Source organism: Camelus dromedarius, chromosome 22, assembly GCF_036321535.1.
Source record: "Camelus dromedarius isolate mCamDro1 chromosome 22, mCamDro1.pat, whole genome shotgun sequence".
In the NCBI taxonomy this organism is placed as follows: Eukaryota; Metazoa; Chordata; class Mammalia; order Artiodactyla; family Camelidae; genus Camelus; species Camelus dromedarius.
In genome coordinates, this window is record NC_087457.1 from 25,130,240 (window position 1) to 25,150,170 (window position 19,931).

Consider the following 19,931-nt stretch of genomic DNA (forward strand, 5'->3'; position numbering starts at 1 on the left):
AAATGTCTACATTTGTTCATGTTTTCTGTTTTGCTGTATTTGTTTGCTGTAGAAAGATCAAGGTTTATGCTTATTTTTTCCTTATTTTTTAGATGCCAGCTTAGTCCATACTGCAAGGATGAACCCTGCAAAAATGGTGGGACATGTTTTGACAGTTTGGATGGTGCTGTCTGTCAGTGTGACCCAGGTTTTAGGGGAGAAAGGTAACTGGCTTTTTTCAGGATTTATATTTGTACCTCTCTTTCGTGTCACAATGATTAGCAGATGCAACAAAACTTTATTTGGACTACACTGCTTCCAAATTTGAATTCAGAGCTCCTGTTGGCTCCCTGAATAATTTATCTTTTCATCTTTAAAAGAAGGAAATATTGAGCAGATGAATATAATATTATAATGCTTGAATAGTATATGCTTGCATATGTAATGTTTCCATACTTTAGAAATATTATTTATAAATAGAGAATGTATGGGTATTTGCAAGAAGTGGATGTTTGTGGAATGCATAAGATTGTGGTGTTTTTAAAGCAGACACCTATGGATTTGTTACCCATCTCTCTTCGAGGGTGAGGGTAATGACGTTTTTTCATCATTTATGTAGCATCTCAAACGGTCCTCAACTCTCTCATTATATTTTGTGAGCCTTCCGTAATCCTGAGAGGTGATCATTTTTTTCCAAGTGAAGAAAATGAGGCGCTGAGGTGCTTGGTGACCTTGAAAGGACAGGCTTTTAGTTCCAGATGTCTCTTCACCTTAGACTTTCCACCAATTCAGTTTAAAAAATTCCCCAGTGCATGTTATCTATAAGTGCCTAGTGCTGTCCATTTAGAAACGCCTTCATCATGTCAGTCTTGTTCGAAGGCTTGAAGTGTGACCTGCTGGCAGGGATTCACATGATGTCTTACTCCAGTGGTGGATGTGGTCTTGAATTTGGCCGTCAGTCACGTAGTCTTCATTCCTAACTCTGCCTTCCTGGTTCTAGTCAATACTCAGTATATTTGATGAATTATCTCAGTAATCAGAATGCTCATGCCAGGTGAGCATAGAGGATGGAAAGTGGATACATTTTATTACAGGGGGAAGGGTTTGAGAAGTGTCAGGTAGATCTGTACCGGTACAAAATATGTCCACTGGGGAAGGCAGAGGGGTGGGGACTTGCATGTGGACGATTCTGGTAGGACAAGGAGCTGAAGGAGGTTTTCAACAGGGAGACACATTTAAAGATGGGAAGCAAGGATTCTTCTAGGTTTTCACATGCTTTCTGGATCTGTCATAACCCCACACAGGAACATTCTCAGAGAAATCTAATAAAGCCTCTTAGAATACACATATCAATGTGCCCATTCTAAGTTTCTGGATCAGAAATCAAGACAAACTGAGGTTTAGCCTGTGAGTTTGACTTAGTAACCTGTGAAATCCTTAGAAAAATGGCAGTTAAACATCACCTCGACGTAATGTTCATTGCCCACTCGTACAGAGCACAGAACCAAATGGTGAATTACTCCAGAAAGGGTTTGTGTGTACTTACGGTTGTCGGACTGTTGTTCCTTGGTGGTTTGACATATTTGGCTCCATTCTGGGTGGATCTTACTAAGGAGGGAGTAGGCGTTAGTGTCTGAGATGTACAGGCCAGGCCCATCCTGATTCGTGTCACAAAGGCCTCTCTCCTGAGTCTGGGCTGTCCCAACAGGTGTCAGAGTGACGTGGACGAGTGTGCGGGGAACCCCTGCCGCAACGGGGCCCCTTGCGAGAACACGCACGGCTCCTATCACTGCAACTGCAGCCACGAGTACAAAGGGAGGCACTGCGAGGACGTGGCCCCCAACCAGTACGTGTCCACGCCGTGGAACATCGGCCTGGCCGAGGGGGTCGGCATCGTTGTTTTTATCACGGGGATATTTCTGCTGGTGGTGGTGTTTGTCTTCTGCCGCAAGATGATAAGTCGAAAGAAAAAGCAGCAGCCGGAACCTGAGGACAAACACTTGGGACCCAGTGCCGCATTCCTGCAGAGACCGTACTTTGATTCCAAGCTAAATAAGAACATCTACTCCGACGTCCCACCCCAGGTGCCTGTCCGTCCTATTTCCTACACTCCGAGCATCCCAAGTGACTCTAGGAACAACCTTGACCGAAACTCCTTTGAAGGGTCGGCTATCCCCGAGCACCCCGAGTTCAGCACCTTTAACCCCGAGTCGGTGCACGGACACCGCAAGGCCGTGGCCGTCTGCAGCGTGGCCCCCAACCTGCCTCCCCCGCCGCCTTCCAACTCTCCTTCCGACAGCGACTCCATCCAGAAGCCCAGCTGGGACTTCGACTACGATGGTAGGAGCAGCTCCTTTCACCTCCATCAGGAAATCTCTTCCTGGTGCCTGAGCCCCGGCTGAGCGCTGTGGCTGTGATGTTATCCTGATTGAGAAATTGCATCCAGTCGTGTTCCAGTTCACCTGGAAAGATCCCTTCATTTTGGGGATTGATGTGGGTTCTCAACTCCAATTTGGGAGGATTATTATCACAAAAATATTGGGGGGGCATTTGCATGATGCAGGTTTTTTCAGACATGGCCAGAAGAAGTGACAGTATTTATATTAGTTGCCTGACTAATATATTTGATGCTTTGAAAAAGGTCTGTGTACCACTTTCAAACAAAATTTTAATTCCCCAGTGTTGTCTCATGATATCCGCAGGCAAGTTTATTGCGAATTTCTTTTCTGTGATTCTGCAGGAATATTTGTCAGTTTTGGGTTTTTGTCTTTCATCCGATGCTTCTCTTTTTTCCTCTTAATTGTTCTATTACATCGGTCTCTGGCAGCCTTTGGGTCACGCGGGCTTTGGGTCAGGATACAGCCGGGAACAAAGCAGTCTTTGCCTTCATGGAGCTGAACTGTCTGTCGTCTCCTCCTTTCAGCCAAAGTAGTGGATCTGGAGCCCTGTCTCTCCAAAAAACCGCTGGAGGAAAAGCCTTCTCAGCCGTACAGTGCCCGGGAAAGCCTGTCTGAAGTGCAGTCCCTGAGCTCCTTTCAGTCGGAGTCGTGCGATGACAATGGTGAGTGAACGGAAGCTTGCGCGCTCGGGCTCGCCCGCTCACTGTCCACAGCCCTGTTCACGCGAGGTCATAGAATCACGTGGGCGCGCCCAGTGCCCCGGTCGGGTCTCAGATTGTTGTCACGTTTCACTTCGGACCCCCGTTAAGCAGTGCCTTGGACATCCTTGCATGAACATCCGCTGGGGAAAACACCTAAAATGTTCCAAATGCTTAGGTATTTGAACCGTAGCAACTGCTCGGTAATAAGGAAGAAAATATAATTAATTGACAGATAATGTCTATCCGATTGGTTAATTCCGGATTGACTTTTTTTTCCATGATAGTGAATATTATAGAAGTTTTGTAGGTTTTTTAAGAAACCCTTGTCACAGCTTCCTTGAGCATGCCCCACGCGCACAGGCTCACACCCCTGCACCCCTGGGAGGAGATGTTGGAGCCTGAAATGTTCGCCTTCAGTAGCACCTGTGGTATTACAAGGTCTCATTTGTCTCTCCCCCCGACTCCCCTGCGGCCTCAGCTCGCATTTGGATCAGAGCGTACTGACTGAGAGCACAGTTTAAGAGATTGCTAGTAAGTTTGATTATATTTCTAATGAAGAAAGTTTGACAGTGGGATCTTTGGTGCCAGTTACGTTAATCTGATTTCCTAGGGCAAACTGCGTTGGTAACCAGCTTTGCCGTCTTAGCACATACCAGTAGAGAAAACTGTCAATATTCAGTAACACAACGGAGTGCGTGTACAGTGGAAATTTTTGAACGTCAGAATTAGCCAGTTTGACTGTAATTTATTTTGCATAAAAATGCATGTGTAAACATTTAAAATATTTTATTGATGGAAAGAAATATCTCACTAATAATTATTTTGGTTATCTCTATATCCACAGTAATCTTGTCCATAATAGACTGCAGTCCTTTTCCAAACTAAGGACATTCCATTCATTCCTGAGCCATTTCAAGCATGTTATGTATGACATCAAAGTACACCTGTGTTTATTTTTTAGTAATGACGTCTGTGAACCTAGCTTTGCCTATTAAGCCAACAACAACAAAATACGATTATTTCTTTCATCAGGTTTAATTCTAAAACGTTAGAGTTGCCAATTTGTGTAATTATATCTTAGTCCTTAAACACTCTTCATAAATACATTTTGGAATTTTGTCAGTATTTTATTTCTTTTCCTAGTTTTTTTTTTCCATTGGAACATCATTCTTAATACTCCTGAATACTTTTACTAAACTATAGTTAAATTAGTTATGAACATTAATTGCCAGATAATACAATGTGAGGAAAAAAACATATCCAGGAGTATGTGTATGTTAGTCTTTATCATAATTTTAATTATCAATCATAAGATTAAACTCTGTATCAGGGGTGTATTTAGTTTATGTTTTGTTTTCTAAGGCTGTTGTAATAGGTAACTACAAACATAGCTGCTTAAAACACGATGAATTATTTATCTTCTGGTTCTCTCGGGTGGAGCTCTAGCGCGTGTCTCTGTAGGTTAGAACTAAGGTGTCAGCAGGGCTGCCTCCTTTCTGGAGATTCCAGAGGAGAACCTGTCTCCTCCACCTTGTCCGGCTTCTGGAAGTGCCCACATTCCTTGGCTCATAGCTTATTCCTCCATCTTTCAAAGATGACAACATTGCATCTCACTGGCCATTCTTCTGTTGTCATATCTGCCTCCAATCATAGCTGGGAAAGTTTCTGTCCTTTTTAGAACCCTTGTGATCACACTGGGCCTGCACAGATTATTCAGGAAAAGCTCCCCATCTCAAGACCGTTAACTTAATGCCATCAGCAAAGTCCCTTTTGCCAAGGATGGTCACATGCTCACAGGTTCCCAGGATTAGGATGTGGACATCTCTGAGGGCCATCCTTCTGCCTGTTACATGCATACTTACTTATCTTGGCATAGATGCTTCAAAACAATTCAAATCACGAATGAAAAGAGAATTTACACAGGAAACAGCCAGACAGTCTGCATTTCTCTGCTGGTATGTTAGCTCACCAGCTGTTAATGCGTCTGAAAAAAAGACAAGAAAATTGGGGTGGGAGTACATAGAACAGAGACAAAGCCATTTTTGTATTTATATTGCGTATTTTACCTGGTTATCTAGCTCTTAATTTTTTTTTCTTGGGAACAATGTATGAGTTTATTAAATGGACCCAGAGAATTGGCTTAGCAAGTATTTGATTCTTTGAATGTGAAGTCTTTTGTCCATGGGATGTTAAAATAAAGATTGTTTTGTCATGATTTGTTTCATAATTTTAATTGTGAAACAAATTTATAGCTAAAAAATTTTTTCCTAGATTACAATATAATGTTTACTCTGTTCCTTTGATGAATAATAACAAATATATAGCTTGATTAGAAAAATCTCTGAGACATGTAAGGAACAGAGTGCAGGGGTCGTGCATAATTATATGATGTAGTTAAAATATTCACATTTTTAAATTACAAGGTTGAAATTATATAATCAAGAAGTCCTATTTAATGTACTGTTTCCTAACTAACTGAAGATTTTCCTAATTTACTCCTTTTGTACCTTTTTACAAGCTTCCATAGTGACTGTAATACACCTTGTCAATGCTGTAGTTGACATGGTGACTAAAGAAGGTACAGTCATGTGTGTGCTCTGTGTCTGTGTTCACAGTGACCGTCCCTGGAGTTGTGTGTTTGTGCCTATTATAGTGCTAGAAAAAGTCCTTCTGTTATGGTTCTGAGGAGGTTGAGTACTTCTGTTTTGTGCAGTGTGTGTATTCATTATTCCAGGTACATTGCAAAAATACGTTTATATTTGTATATAGTCTTTGTGACTTCTTGCCATTCACAGTGAACTTTCACAGATGCCAGATGTCACCCATAGGGTCTTCACAGCTGCCTTTATATGACCCGATACTGAGAAGTTAGAGATAATTCTATCCAAAAATATTTTTAAATATAAAAAATTCTCTTCATATGGATAGGAGTAAGACTTAATAGCACACAGCTTTTATAATTACCTGTAACCAACTCTTCCCTTTTGGGTTTTCCCTGAGTATGATCAAGGAAATTGTAGAAGGTATATTTTTATATTTGGTGGAGTGAAAATCATTTAATATGAGGCTTTATCTGTTCAAAATGATAAGAACTACCTGCCTTATTTTAAGTTAGCCATTTATCAGTGCACTGAAATTCGAGCAATCACGTGCAGACCGCACAGGCATTTCCAGATTGTAAATCAGATCTCCGGAGGGCTTGTTAGAAGCCGGGTAGCGGGGGCCCCAGCCCCAGGGGTCATGATGGCGTAGATCTGGGTTGGGCCCTGAGAATTTGTGTTTCTAACAAGCCCCCAGTTAATTCTCGTGTTACTGGTTTAGGGAATCACACTTTGAGAACTACGGCATAGATCACCAAGAGAACATAAAGCTCAGGGGCCCTTTTTGCTCAGACAAGTCTGTTGTCAGGATTTAGGTGAGAAGAAGGATGCTTTCAAGGCAGATTTGATAGGGTGGGCGGGGGCGCGGTTTCAGTGTTTACCAGTTACAGTTACTGATGAGAGTAACACTTACTTCCCCAAGATGTACCATGTCTTTTGCTTGGTGAACCAGAAAGTCAAATGTATTTTGTCTAGTGACTTCTAGTTTTCCTATGATGAAATTCTAGTGTTTCAAATATTGACAGAGTTTAAAGAAGCAGAATGTAAACAGTTATTTCATTGCAATCTCCTTCATTAAAAAAAATTGTCATATTAAATATAAATTGAGTTTAAAATTGGAAACTAGTTTAAATTTAAGAATTATTGAGTGCCTGATTAGTAACCATAGTTATTAATCCTGTTGTTTTTTTTAATTTAAATCCTGTATTTTTACGTTTTTTGCAGGCTTTTTAGAATAAAAAAAGATACGTGTTAGCTAAATACTCGCTTATCATTTTTTTAGAATCACCACAATTTTTTCAGTTTTTGATTTGAATTCCTGGAAGAGAACCATCAGTCAAGTCTTATTTGTTCCAAATGACTTTATCTCATGGGTTTTCAAGAACATCATTGAAAGAACATAAGAAAACGTTGACCTTGTTTAGAAAATCACTCATCACTGTGATTCCTGCTTCCCCAGTAACGAGAGTCATGCTGATGGCCAGCAGTCAGTGCTTGACCTGCGTTACTGATTAATCCTCATAATAACTAAGGGGTTCCCACCCCCTTTTCAAAGATAAGAGCCTGCCGCTCTGGCTGGGTGAGCAGCCTGTCCCCGGGGTCCCGCGACTCCCGGCACCTTTCTGGGCTTCGTGCTGGAGTCCTGGGTGTAAAAGGAGAACTCTGAGAGAGCAGGGGTTGCTACAGCTTCGGGTGGGCCCAGGTTCAGTGCAGCCAGGGGCGTTCAGTGCAGGCAGGGTGGACAGTGTCAACGTAAATCATATTCCAAATGGGCATGGTTTGGAGAGATTTTCTTTTAGCTGTTTGTAAGTAAATGTGTTGGTGGTTTCTGAGTTGAACAGACACGTGAAGGCTATGTTGTGCTGTAAATAAAGCGTGTCCCCTAAGTAGCTGCAGCTTATGTATTTGGATCATCGCCTAAGTGGCCTGCTGTTACTGAGCCTTAGGGGGGAAAATGACTTCATAGCACTTCTCCATAAAATGAGGGTGTCATTTCAATTCCTTATCAATTTATGTTTCATTAGCGCCTACAGACTTCATGTTAATTATTCCTAACAAAGTCCTGTGTTTTCAGGATTAGCCTGCCAGAGACCAGGGAGAGAAAGTAAAACCATGTCTGAGTTTCCTGGCAGAGTCTCATTCATTGTCACTCATCTTTTTGCTCCACTCCCACGTCCCATTTTATCCGTGCTGCACAAGTTTCTCACCATTTGGAATTTTCACGGATAATGGTTGACAGGCACAGTCCATGGCTGACTGGGCCTCGGAAAACAGTTCCTGTCATGTTATGTACTTAGCTTTATTATTGCCTTTTCAGCCGTCTTTCTCTTTTAATTACACGTGTTTTCTTTTCTCTCTACTCTGCCACCAAAAGAGTCTTTGGCTGCTCCTGACCTCAGCAAATCAAGAGGTGACTTATGCATGCCAGTTGTTCACTGATACTCGCTAGAGCAGATTGGCACAGCTCTGACTTGCTTCGCGTGTTTGCACAGTAACTAGTACCTGGTTGTTTGTGCCTGCATCCTAAACGCCGACTGCCTCACCTTTTCCTGCAAAGGATTTCAAAAATCCTCAGAGGGTGCAGGGGTGGGAACTACCCCCAAATTGGGAGGGTTTTTTTTTTTAATAATTACACTTTTATGTAGTTGAAAATGATCCTTAGTCCTTTTTAAAATAACAAAAATTTGGCTGTTGTAGTTTTTCAAAAACTCTGTTATATTTTTCAGGGTTTGATTGCATTTTGCTTGATTTGGAGGCATGCTTTTCATATGTCACTATATTAATATAATTTGGTGGGGTTTTTAGGGCTGATGAAAAAAGTACAATTTTTAATATTAAGCATATGACGTTATTATAAAGGAAATTTTTTTTTAATTTTAGCATGCTAAGATTACTTTTGTTATTTTAAAGACTCGCATTACTTAGCATTTTTTAAATGACAGTGCAGATTAAGTAACATTTGATACTTTGATTTGATAAAATAAATAGAGACTTCTTTCTGAAAGGACAAAACTCTACTGATGTCCTGAGACTGAACTAATGCTCTTCTTCGTGAAGGGGTTCTAAATTACAGAACGAAAGCTGAAAGGATGATTGGAATCATTTGAAGAAAAGTGCATGTGATGTAGCCGCTAGCACACTGCTTCTGTTAAAACTTCATTTCTTTGAATGTTAGGTACTTACGTTAACTGTAAGTCCACGTTTTAGAAGCAGAGCCTAATTCGTAGAGGTTCTTAAAACTGGTTCGAGATGGGAGGCTGTCTTCAAGCAGAGACCAGGGGTTTCCAAAGTGCTGTGACCCGCCATGTGCGGGGACGCCTGCGCACTGTGCCTGTTGCATACGCTGAGCTCTTTTTTCCGTGGCACAGATGCTCGGGAGGAAAACACATTGAAATCTGTTTTCTTCTCTGCCAAGGGTATCACTGGGATACGTCGGATTGGATGCCAAGCGTTCCTCTGCCAGACATCCAGGAGTTCCCCAATTACGAGGTTATCGATGAGCAGACACCCCTGTACTCGGCAGACCCCAGCGCCATCGATACGGACTACTACCCTGGAGGCTACGACATCGAAAGTGATTTTCCACCGCCGCCAGAAGACTTCCCCGCGCCCGACGAGCTGCCGCCCCTGCCTCCGGAATTCAGCGATCAGTTTGAGTCCATACACCCTCCTAGAGACATGCCCGCCGCCGGGAGCTTGGGGTCTTCGTGGAGAAACCGGCAGAGGTTCAACTTGAACCAGTACCTGCCCAGTTTCTACCCCATCGACGTGTCTGAACCTCAGAAGGCAGGCCCTGGTGAGAACAGTACTCGTAGAGAGCCCTGCAGCCCGCCGCCCCCGGGGTACCAGAGGAACTTTGACGCCCCCGCTGTAGAAAGCCTGCCCTTGTCCGTGTACGCCGCCGCGGCTTCCTGCTCCGACGTGTCCGCCTGCTGCGACGCGGAGTCCGAGGTCATGATGAGTGACTACGAGAGCGGGGACGACGGCCACTTCGAAGAGGTGACGGTCCCCCCGCTCGATTCGCAGCAGCATACGGAGGTCTGACGCTCAGACTCCCCCCAAAGTGCCTGAACTTCCCTGAACCTAGAGGTTCTCTCCGCGCTCTCCTGCGTTGTTCTCTGCAGCAGTGCTTGCGCGCTTTTTTCGGTGAGCTGCAATGAGCATGGCTGCACTGAATCCCGCGCCTCCTGACCTGTTAGCCATCTCCGGTGTCCCGACCTACTGTCATGCGACGAGACCTACGTCCTCTGGGCCATTTCTGAACATCGTTCTGTATTGACATCTGTCTGTGTTAAAATAATGCAACGAAAATCAGTCGTACTATCTTGTTAGCATGATTCATGTATTTATATAGATTCGATTATTTTAATTTTCCTGCCTTTTTTTTTTTGTAAATTTTATGTACAGATTTGATTTTTCATAGTTTTAACTAGATTTTCAAGCTATTTTGTGCTATTTGTTTTTGACTGGATTTTGGTGGTGTTAGTGTCATTACCTAGCACCCTGTTGTTTTTTTGTTTTTGTTTTTGTTTTTTTTTAATATAACCAGGGTTTCATTATATGTCCTTTTCAGCTAAAATATGGCATTTCGTTAATACATTTCAATATAGTCATTCATTTCTAGCTGTACATAGGATGAAGACAGATCTGGTACATGGACATGTCTTAAATAAATGGGTTGCTGTATTTTAGAATTACAAACATTTTTCATTACTGGAAAGTGTACTGGGGACCTTCTGCATACCTGTTTAGAACCAAAACCACCATGACACAGTTTTTATAGTGTCTGTATATTTGTGATGCAATGGTCTTGTAAAGGTTTTTACTGAAAACTACCATTAGCCAGTCTTTCTTACTGACAATAAATTATTAATAAAATACTTTAGCTTTACTGCCTGTTTTTCTTCCATATTTATGCTCCTGTTTAGGATTCAGTTAATGAATTGAGAAAGAAGGAAGGATGGAAGGATGGATGGATGGATGGATGGATGGATGGATGGATGGATAGATGGGTGAAAAGATGGATATAGCTTCTTTGACTTGAATGTGGAAAGTCTTCCAATGGCCAAAACTAGGCTGTACTTACAGTTGTTGCCACAGGGTGGCAGTAAATGGCCACTTGATTCTGCTCAGAACTAAAGGTATAAAGGCAAATAGTGCTCTTTTCTATAATAAATATTTTCCTTTGGAAATGTCAAAATTTTTCTTACACATCTTTTATTTTATTACTGTTTCTCAGCCACAATTTAAATGCTCCTATGGTTTTCACTTATGATTTAAAGCAAAACCAAAGTTTCTATGAAGCATTTTATCTTCCTGTTGTCAAAGATGTCTATATGATTTAATTTTGCTGCTTTTAAGAAGTTTTCAATTTTTCACAGAATTCCTAACATTAATGTCTTTCTTAAAAATCCAATATTAATGTCTTTATATATTCATTTTTGTTCCTCTTCAGGGCAGATTTCTAGATATGTGGGTTATTTGTTTTCAAAGTATTGAATATAATATAACAACATTCTAGACATAAGACAACAAAAAAGCTGGAACAGGCATTCTTAGATATTCTTCCCACCGAGTTAGTGCTCTGCTGTGGTCTTTCTATGACAATGTTCTTCTCATGCCTGTTTCATGTCATGGCACGTGCAGAAGATGATAATATTTTTGTGGTCCAGTAGCATGAAAGGACTAGGCTGCTCTCAACCAGAGGTTCCAGGTATGTTTTACGATGCCCCGGGGTCCTTCCAATTGCCCAGAGGGCAAGAAGGTCAGCATCTCAGTGCAAGAACTCTGGATAATCTTGCTCTTTTTTCTCTTCCTGTGAATTTATTTCCATGAAAAGTAAAATCTAGGTAAGAACCAATCATCTTCATTAAATTAGCCTTAATTTCCATTTAATCTTCAGGGACTTTTTATAAATATAGCATTTAGGTTTATAAGCTATCCAACCTGGAAAACTCTCGCAGCCCTCGCCAGCCAGCGAGCCCAGTCTTTTTTCAGTCGATGGGTTCCCTTTAGCGGCCATCTCCACATTCACCAGGCTGCGCAGTCTGGTCAGTAACTTTGTGAAGGTCAGTGCAGGCTGTCCTTTCTCTTTTGCAGACTGGCATTCATTCTGCAAACTTTCTGATTGCTCTTCATCTAAGACATGAAGTTCAATTTCAATTAGTGTACCAGCTGAGAGCGCGAGTTGTTCGTCAGAATTTAATTTCCTCACCAGCAGTTTACTGCCTCGGCAGCAGACAGAATGAGCCACTTGAAAAGAATGACAAGTAATTTTTTCTCCCAAGAAAATCTCTGCTCCTGTGAACACTCAGGCAATTAAGGCACTTGTCACTGTGCTATTGGAAAGCGTGGCCATAGACAAGGCTCCACATTCAGATGATGCTGGATGTAGAGGAGAAAGACGGTGTGTAACAATTGAATGATAATGTCATGGGACCAAATATATCTTGGAAAGAGCTAATAGTGCAGGGTCTCCAAGGAAGAGATGGTAAGTATGAACTCAGTGATTCCAAATCAGAGCTGTTACCCAATTATCTTAAGGAATGAAATGAAATTCTCAAAATGTCTAATGACTATTGCTGCCATTCATTTTAATGTTTATGGGTACTACCTAACAGTTTTAGGATGAGGGGAGAATGTCGGAAAAGGGACAAGTAATTACCCAGAGGGCATGTCCGTCTCTCATGCCTGTCTAAGACAGACGCGCTGTCCCACTTCTTTGCCAAATTTTAAGTGTTAACCCACCTGCAAATTAGGATAACAAACAAACATTTTTAAATGATGCTCTTCTCTTGTGATTTACATTTTTACCTGAAATGAGTATTTTTTTCTCTTCTTTCAAAGATAAGCATACTTTCAAATAGATGAACCTTATTAAAAGCACAAATTCCCTTAATTAAAAACTGGATATTCAAATATGCAAAAAGGTTCTCCAACTAAAACCGCTTATTGGACTGAGATAGTTTCTAATAATAAATACTCTGGAATGCTGAGTTTTTACTTCTAATGGGGAGCATGACAAAATTTTTAAATGCCCTCAGGTCACTGAGAAGTGTGGTTCTTCCAGGTAATGTCTCTGCTGTGGAATGATAGTGCGTCCTGATGTCCTCACACTGACTGACAGGGCTAGGTTTGTCCTTTACTTGCATAATTACAACCCTTAATGAGTCTCTGCTTCCTTCTACAAGCTTAGCAGTATAAGCCTTACCACCATGATACTGGGGAGCTCTGTGATTACCATCAGCCCCCTTTTATATAAGAGAAACTGAGACATTTGTCCATAATGACGAGGCTGGTACATGGGAAGCCCCCTTCAGCCTTGGTGGTCTGACCTCAGAGCCCACCCTCCTTACCAACACCTCCCCCTGCACCTGGCAGAAGGCCTCTTCATGCGGGTGGGATGTTCTGGGACTGGGTTGGACGGTCATCCACACCCCTGCTTAGGTAGCTGTACAATCTTCAGATTCAGTTGATTTCATGGATCAAAGTTCAGTCATTCTTATTCTGCTTTTTTAAGGGGGGCTGCTTCTTGATACCTGCACCCCAACATTTATAGCAGCACTATTTACAATAGCCAAGACATGGAAACAACCCAAACGTCCAACGACAGATGACTGGATAAAGAACATGTGATATATCAACAGAATATTACTCAGCCATAAAAAGCAATGAAATAATGCCATTTGCAGCAACATGGATGGACCTAGAGATCATCAGACTAAGCAAAATAAGTCAGACAGAGAGGACAAATAGCATATATCACTTATAAGTGGAATCTAAAATATACAAATGAACTTATTTACAAAACAGAAATAGTCTCACAGACATAGAAAACAAACTTACAGTTCCCAAAGGAGAAAGGTCAGGGGGATGGATAAATTAGGAATTTGGGATCAGCAGATACAAACTACCATATATAAATTAGATAAACAACAAGAGCCTACTGTACAGCACAGCACAGGGAACTACATTTGATATCTTGTAAAAGCCTATAATGGAAAAGAACCTGAAAAAGAAAAGATTTATTTACATACACACACACACACACACACACACACACACACACACACACACACACATACATATATGTATAACTGAATCACTTTGCTGTACACCTGAAACATAAATCAAATATATTTCAATTAAAAAAAACTAAAGGAGGGCTGCTTTTCAAACCAAAGACCCTCAGGGCACACTCTCAAATGCCCACACCTTCGGGCATTGGTGCCTTTTGAGTCACAGACTGAGTTTTAAATTGTGCCCTGCCATGGATGCTGTATGATGAGTGTTGGACCAGCTCCTCAGCTTCTACTTAGTCTCCTCAGCTGGAAAGGAGGAGTGACTAACACTGGGTAGGAGTGGTGTGGAATCAACACCGACAACCTGAAAGGGAGCTAATTACATTCCAAGTGTTCTGCGCGGAATCACTCTGAATCCATCCAGCAGCCCTGGCACAAAGTAGATGTTCTGTGAATGCTTTATTACTGTTGTGACTCTTTCTTCCCTCACTGCCATCCAGATTTTCAAATACGCATTTTAATAGTTTATTATTTTTTGATGCATCCCTTACATTTTTAAACATCCCTTAAGTGCCCTCGAGGGACCTGTTATAATTCAAATGAGTTTCCTAAACTACTAGTTTACATCATTTGATGAATTGACTCTAACGCCGAAGAGCTTTGGCCGTTTGAATCATTTTCCCACCAGTTCAGTGCCTTGAACCCTGGAGATTTTACAGGATGTGGGTGCAATGACGTCTCAAAATGCTACTTTTTGCTGTTCATCATCCAAAAATGATTTCTGAGTGTCTCCCCTAGTCAATGAAAGCCAGAAACGTTGTTTGCCATTCGGTGAAGGATGAAGAAGGTCAAGTCCCTGCTCTTCAGAGGAAATAAGATGAGAACATTCAGGGTCAAGTTCACAGCTTCCTACCCTGTGCCCTCTCATCCTACCCCCTGCTTCATTTAACAAAATAAAAATAGTCTCCCTTTCCCCTTGGCTCCGAGTACTTGTAGCCCCCCAACTGTGGGAACAAAGCACCAAGCCTTGGGCTGGAATGGTAAACAAGTTATAAAAAGCTGCAGACTCAGAGGTGAGAAGGCTGGTTAGCCAACGACGGGTAAGATCCCCAGAGCGGGGCAACCTAGGACAGGCACAGCCGCCTGAGTCCAAGAAGAATATTGTTAAGCAGCTGCTTCTCATACATTCCGCCCTGACAAGCTGTAAGGCTCGCTGGTGCCAGCAGGAACGTGATTTACCAAAACAAAGGGTCTTCTGACCTTGAGCCAGACGCTGCCTGTTAACCATTTCCCTTGTCGTTCTTCTTTGCTATATAAGACTGTGTAACTTAATAAAGCTTCAGAGTAGCCACCAGCTCTCTCCGCATATGGGGTGCATGTGTACATGACATCGCGACACCGACAGTACTAGTGCTCTGAGGCTCGGGTCCCCTTCCCCACTCTGCCCCTTGTCTCCTTCATTCACTCAGCTCAATTTACGTTGTGGGTTGCATTAACAAATATTTGTTTAATCTCCACCCTTAGCACATAAAAGTGAACAAAGCTTGCTTGTAAGTAGTCATGGCCTTTGCCTGAGGAAAAAAATACTTCAGGGTGGTCCAGGGTTGTGAGCTATGAAGCAATACATTTAATAAAAACAAAACTGTGATACTTAGCGCTCTTTTTTCTCCACTCCTAAAAAATCTCTAGTAAATGTTAATGCTGAAATAATAGTTATATGTTTGAAGCAACAGAGAGTAAATCAAAATCAGAGGAGTTTCCTCACTTACGAGTTTTCTGCCCGGTAACTTGAAACTCATGCAGCACGATTCTGATGCAGTCCTGAATGCCTGGAGAACCTCGGCCGGGACAGTAAGGAGGGCACAGGGATTAACTCTAAGTAGTTTTCAGGTGAAGATATAATCACAACACCATGGGTTTCTGAGGCTCTGATTGCTTCACAAAAGGACATATGAACACGGAGTGGAACCTCTTATCCTCCAGTCAACCTGGATAACGGGCCAAGGTTGATGCATCCCCACCCCTACCCCGACCCCCCACCCCTCCCCCCACTTGGAATGTTAATCCAGCCAAAGAGGTGGAAGGGGAAGTGATTTACTTGGGGAAATCTGCCTGTGTCACTGTGAAACCATCCGTATCTGTTCAAGCCTTTGCCTGGGGTGATCCCCATGTGTGTGCGTCCTTTCCTGGGACATGAGTGTGCCCACACACACACACACACACACTGCCATCTCAGCTCTGTGTGTGGCAAAACCTCTTATTTACACAATCGTACTTCCTGAGTTATTAATGTTCTGAAGTACTGAAATGTTTCAGAAGTACTCAGTAAATATTTGCCTTGAAATCACCCGTGGAATGCAGGCCCCCTGCAGAAACATGACTCCTATTTAGATCAAAGGGACTGGAATCTCCGACTAGGGGTTTAAGAGGAGGTCTTGGCCCCGCCAGAGAGGACCTCGTGGCTTGTATTCAGTGTTTCAATGAGGAAGAACCACACTGATTAAATCCTTGGTGAGTGTCTGTTGCTTTAAGTAGGAAAATTCTTTTTCTTTTTTTGCTTTTTTTAAAAATTTTATTTCAGATTTTTTTAATTGAAGTATAGTCAGTGTACAAGGTGGTGTCAATTTCTGGTGGACAGCATAATGTTTCAGTCATACATGTACATACATATATTCCTTTTCATATTCTTTTTCATTACAGGTTACTACAAGGTACTGAATGCAGTTCCCTGTGCTCTACAGTATAAACTTGTTCTTATCTATTTTATACAGAGTAATGTGTTCTGCAAATCTCGAACTCCCAATTTCTCCCTTCCCACCTCCTTCCTCCCGCCCCATAACCATAAGTTTGTTTTCTATGGCTGTGAGTCTGTTTCTGTTTTGTAATAAGGTCATTTGTGTCTTTTTTTTTTTCCCCAAGGTTCCATTTATAAGTGATACCATATGGTAGTTTTGTTTCTCTTCTGGCTTACTTCACTTAGAATAATGATCTCCAAGTCCATCCATGTTGCTGCAAATGGCATTATTTTATTCTTTTTTATGGCTGAGTAGTATTCTGTTGTATAAATATACCACAAGCTCTTTATCCAGTCATCTGTCGATGGACATTTATGTTTTTTCCGTGTCTTGACTATTGTAAATAGTGCTGCTATGAACACTGGGGTGCATGTATCTTTTCAAATTAGAGTACTAGGAAAATTTTTAATGACTACAGCCATGGGGATTTTTGCTCATGTGTGTGTGTGTGTGTGTGTGTGTGTGTGTGTGTGTATGTGTTTGCTCTCCACTTTATCACTGTAGCTGAGTACAGCAGGCAATATTAAAATTTGTATCTTTGTAGCCCCTTCTCCCTGACAACGGAAGTAAGAGGTGTTTTAACGTACTTAGCTCCTGTGTTCAGTCATTTATTCGATGGGTGGCAAGTACATTTATAAAGAAGTTAATGAGGCGATTCCCAACTTCACTTGCAAAACAGATCCCTCTCCACCAGTCTGCATGGACGGACCAGCCTCCTTCCCCTTCTGGTCAGCCTGAGTCCTTTCCCTGCACACAGGATAAATAAGGACAGTCCCCTCTTTTGGAAGTGACACCACACCCGTCTCTTCTGTCCAAATCCTTGTATAGTCCTATCACTGGGGGGAGATTTGCTCAAGTTTTTCAGTTTTATATAGCTTTTCACTTCCTCTTTGCTACTAGAAACACTAGTATGATACTTTCTTTGGAATGCGATCATGGATTCACTGGCCTTTCCCCCCTATATTCTCAGCTTGCCTCCCAGAGACATGGATTGAGTTCAGTGCCCCAAACTGTGGCTTTTCCTGTGGGATCAGTCGGTGAGTCCCCCCCGAGTCAAAAGGAAAAGTCTCAGGACCTCCCAGCCGGACCGGCCCCTCACTCACCAATTCCAGCCCTAGTTGGTCCGTGTTTCTCTAAGTACAGCCTTTCTCTTTATGCCACCAAGTTCTGGCAGAATCATGGGGTATGTTTAATTTTTAACAGCCACCACAGTGCGTACAGAAGGCACATTACTCAACTGCTTTTGTCATACGTCCTTAGGCACGTCAGCAAGACACTTGATTTATTCCTACTATTCCTTGAGCTGCTCATTTCCTTCTGTAAACGATATTTGACTTGGGTTAGCTTGAAATGAAACCTTGAGACTATCATTAAGTGATAGTAAAAGATTATTTATTGTATGGTATATTTAGCTCTTATAATTAGGATACACGTATATTTAGTGAAAATACATACACACTTTGGGAGAGGATATAGCTCAAGTGATAGAGCGCATGCTTAGCATGCAGGAGGTCCTGGGTTCAATCCCTAGCACATCCCCTAAAAAGAAGAAAATAAGTAAATAAACCTAATTACCCCCCCGTCAAAAATAAAGTAAAATTTAAAATTTACTCAACAAAATTTAAATTCCTGAGTTGTATTGTTTTACATCTTCCAGAGTACCTAATGTAATACTCTTCTTACAGTAGGCAGGCAAATAAAATCCATATTAACTAACCCGTCATTATACAATTGTCTAAACCGACAGCATGTAAAATACCAAGGGTGAACCGTAACGTAAACTACGGCTTTGGATAATTACAATGAGTCAATGTAGGTTCGCAGATTGTAATAAAAGTACCACCGTGGTGTGCTGTATAGCAAGTGGGGGCGGCCGTGCACGTCGGGGCATGGGGTATATGGGAAATCTCTGTACTTTCCCTCAATTTTGCTATAAACTTAGAACTTCTCTAATAAACTGAATTTATTAATTAAAATCTTATTATTCAACTCATTTAACGTATCGACGAATCCCCAAATTCCCACCCCACTGCTCTGGTTTGTGGGCGCTTTCCTTCTCACCCCAGTATCTCATACACATGTCCACAGTGCTCTGGGCCATTTGGAGGGTAAGAAGGTTATTTTAAGCAGAAAGTCAAATATGTAAAATTTTTCCTGAATAAATACATTAACGAATGACAGGAAATTAATTTTAATCTAGGACTTTACCCTTAAGGCATGGATATGGAGAAGATATAAAAGGGGAAACTGGGATACAGGCAGATTGATTTATTTCCTCGATAAGTGCCCGTCGTTGGTTGATTCACTGAAGAGTTCCAGACTGCTGCTGTCTCATCACATCTCAAACACCTCTGGAGTGACTCCCATGTCCTGGTGGCTGGCAGTTACATACTGAGGTTGCAGATTCGTGGACACCTCCGATGGTCAAGTGAAGTTTGTTTTCAAAAGCTGCGGGGTGAATATGTGCCTTGCAGATATCTGCAAGGAGAGCGTGGGGGTTTGATGGCTAAAGGTGTTTCTGCTCTGTTCTGTTCTGTTCCTGGAAGAAATCTGCTAGAAAACAATTTGCCTGAGTTGAATAGCTGTAGAAGCAAGGTTGTAGCTACTTTGAATCTATTTAATCCGTGACATCTGAAAGCGAAATGACTTTGCAGTTGCTCTGAATCAGCGTTCCCTGTGAAATCTTCTGTTATTTCAAGCCGACAGCGTCCTCCATTCTGGTTCTGATTTTGTGGGGGAAGCAAGTTAGAGGCGTGCACAGAAGTTGAGGGCAAGAATTTGTCATTTTAAGGGCAGCGCTCAAGAAATCTCAAAATAAAAGTACCTTTGGGGGAAAGATTATCACAGTTGTGTATGGCTTTTGCAGTATGTGAGGCGGGGGTGGGAAAACGATTCCTGTTTCAAGAACGGTGCAACACCTGACTGAAAAAGTTCCTTGATTTTTTCACCTCTTTCTATCTGGGAGGTAGATGAGATAACTTATTTTTCTTTTTAATCCCATTTTCCAGATAGAAACCTGGGGCGCATGGTGGTTATCTAACGTGCCTCAGTCTGAGGTAGAGTTCGAGCCCAAGCAGTCTGGCCCCGCTCGGTGAAATGTCCCGGAAGGGACAGAACGGTTCATGGACCACGGAGTGTTCCGTGGGCCACAGCGCGGCGTTCCCTGCGAGGGCTTCTCTGGGCTCGCGGCGCCCTCGGGGCGCAGGCGGCCGGCCCGGCCTCCCCGCACGGGGGCGCTGTCCGCACAGGCAGAGGCGCCCCAGGCGGACGCCAGGTGCCTCGGGCCGGGGCTGCAGGTGCGGGGCGTCCGCGGAGGAGCCCGCGGGATGGGGCCCGGGCGCGGGCGCGGGGAGGGCGGGGGGGAGCCATAAAAGGCGGCGGCGGCGCTGGAGTGCGCTGCGCGGGGGACTCCAGGGGCTCCGACCCGGCCCGCGGG

The 19,931-nt window shown here is 42.6% G+C and overlaps 1 protein-coding gene across 4 annotated transcripts in view; it reads left to right on the forward strand.

Moving 5' to 3' along the window:
• The window catches only part of FAT1 (FAT atypical cadherin 1), a 108,924-nt gene extending 98,365 nt beyond the window's left edge, over window positions 1-10,559 (forward strand). For 2 of the 4 annotated variants that reach the window (XM_064477516.1, XM_031440253.2), the window contains exons 24-28: window positions 93-203; window positions 1,688-2,319; window positions 2,903-3,040; window positions 8,054-8,089; window positions 9,095-10,559. In XM_064477516.1, coding sequence (XP_064333586.1) covers window positions 93-203; window positions 1,688-2,319; window positions 2,903-3,040; window positions 8,054-8,089; window positions 9,095-9,723 — 1,546 coding nt within the window. In that variant the 3' untranslated portion in view covers window positions 9,724-10,559. Of the gene's footprint in view, window positions 1-92; window positions 204-1,687; window positions 2,320-2,902; window positions 3,041-3,557; window positions 3,611-8,053; window positions 8,090-9,094 lie in introns of all 4 variants that reach the window. The other 2 variants (XR_004132815.2, XM_010995730.3) reach the window with 2 other exon arrangements.
• The last annotated feature ends 9,372 nt before the right edge of the window (window positions 10,560-19,931 follow it).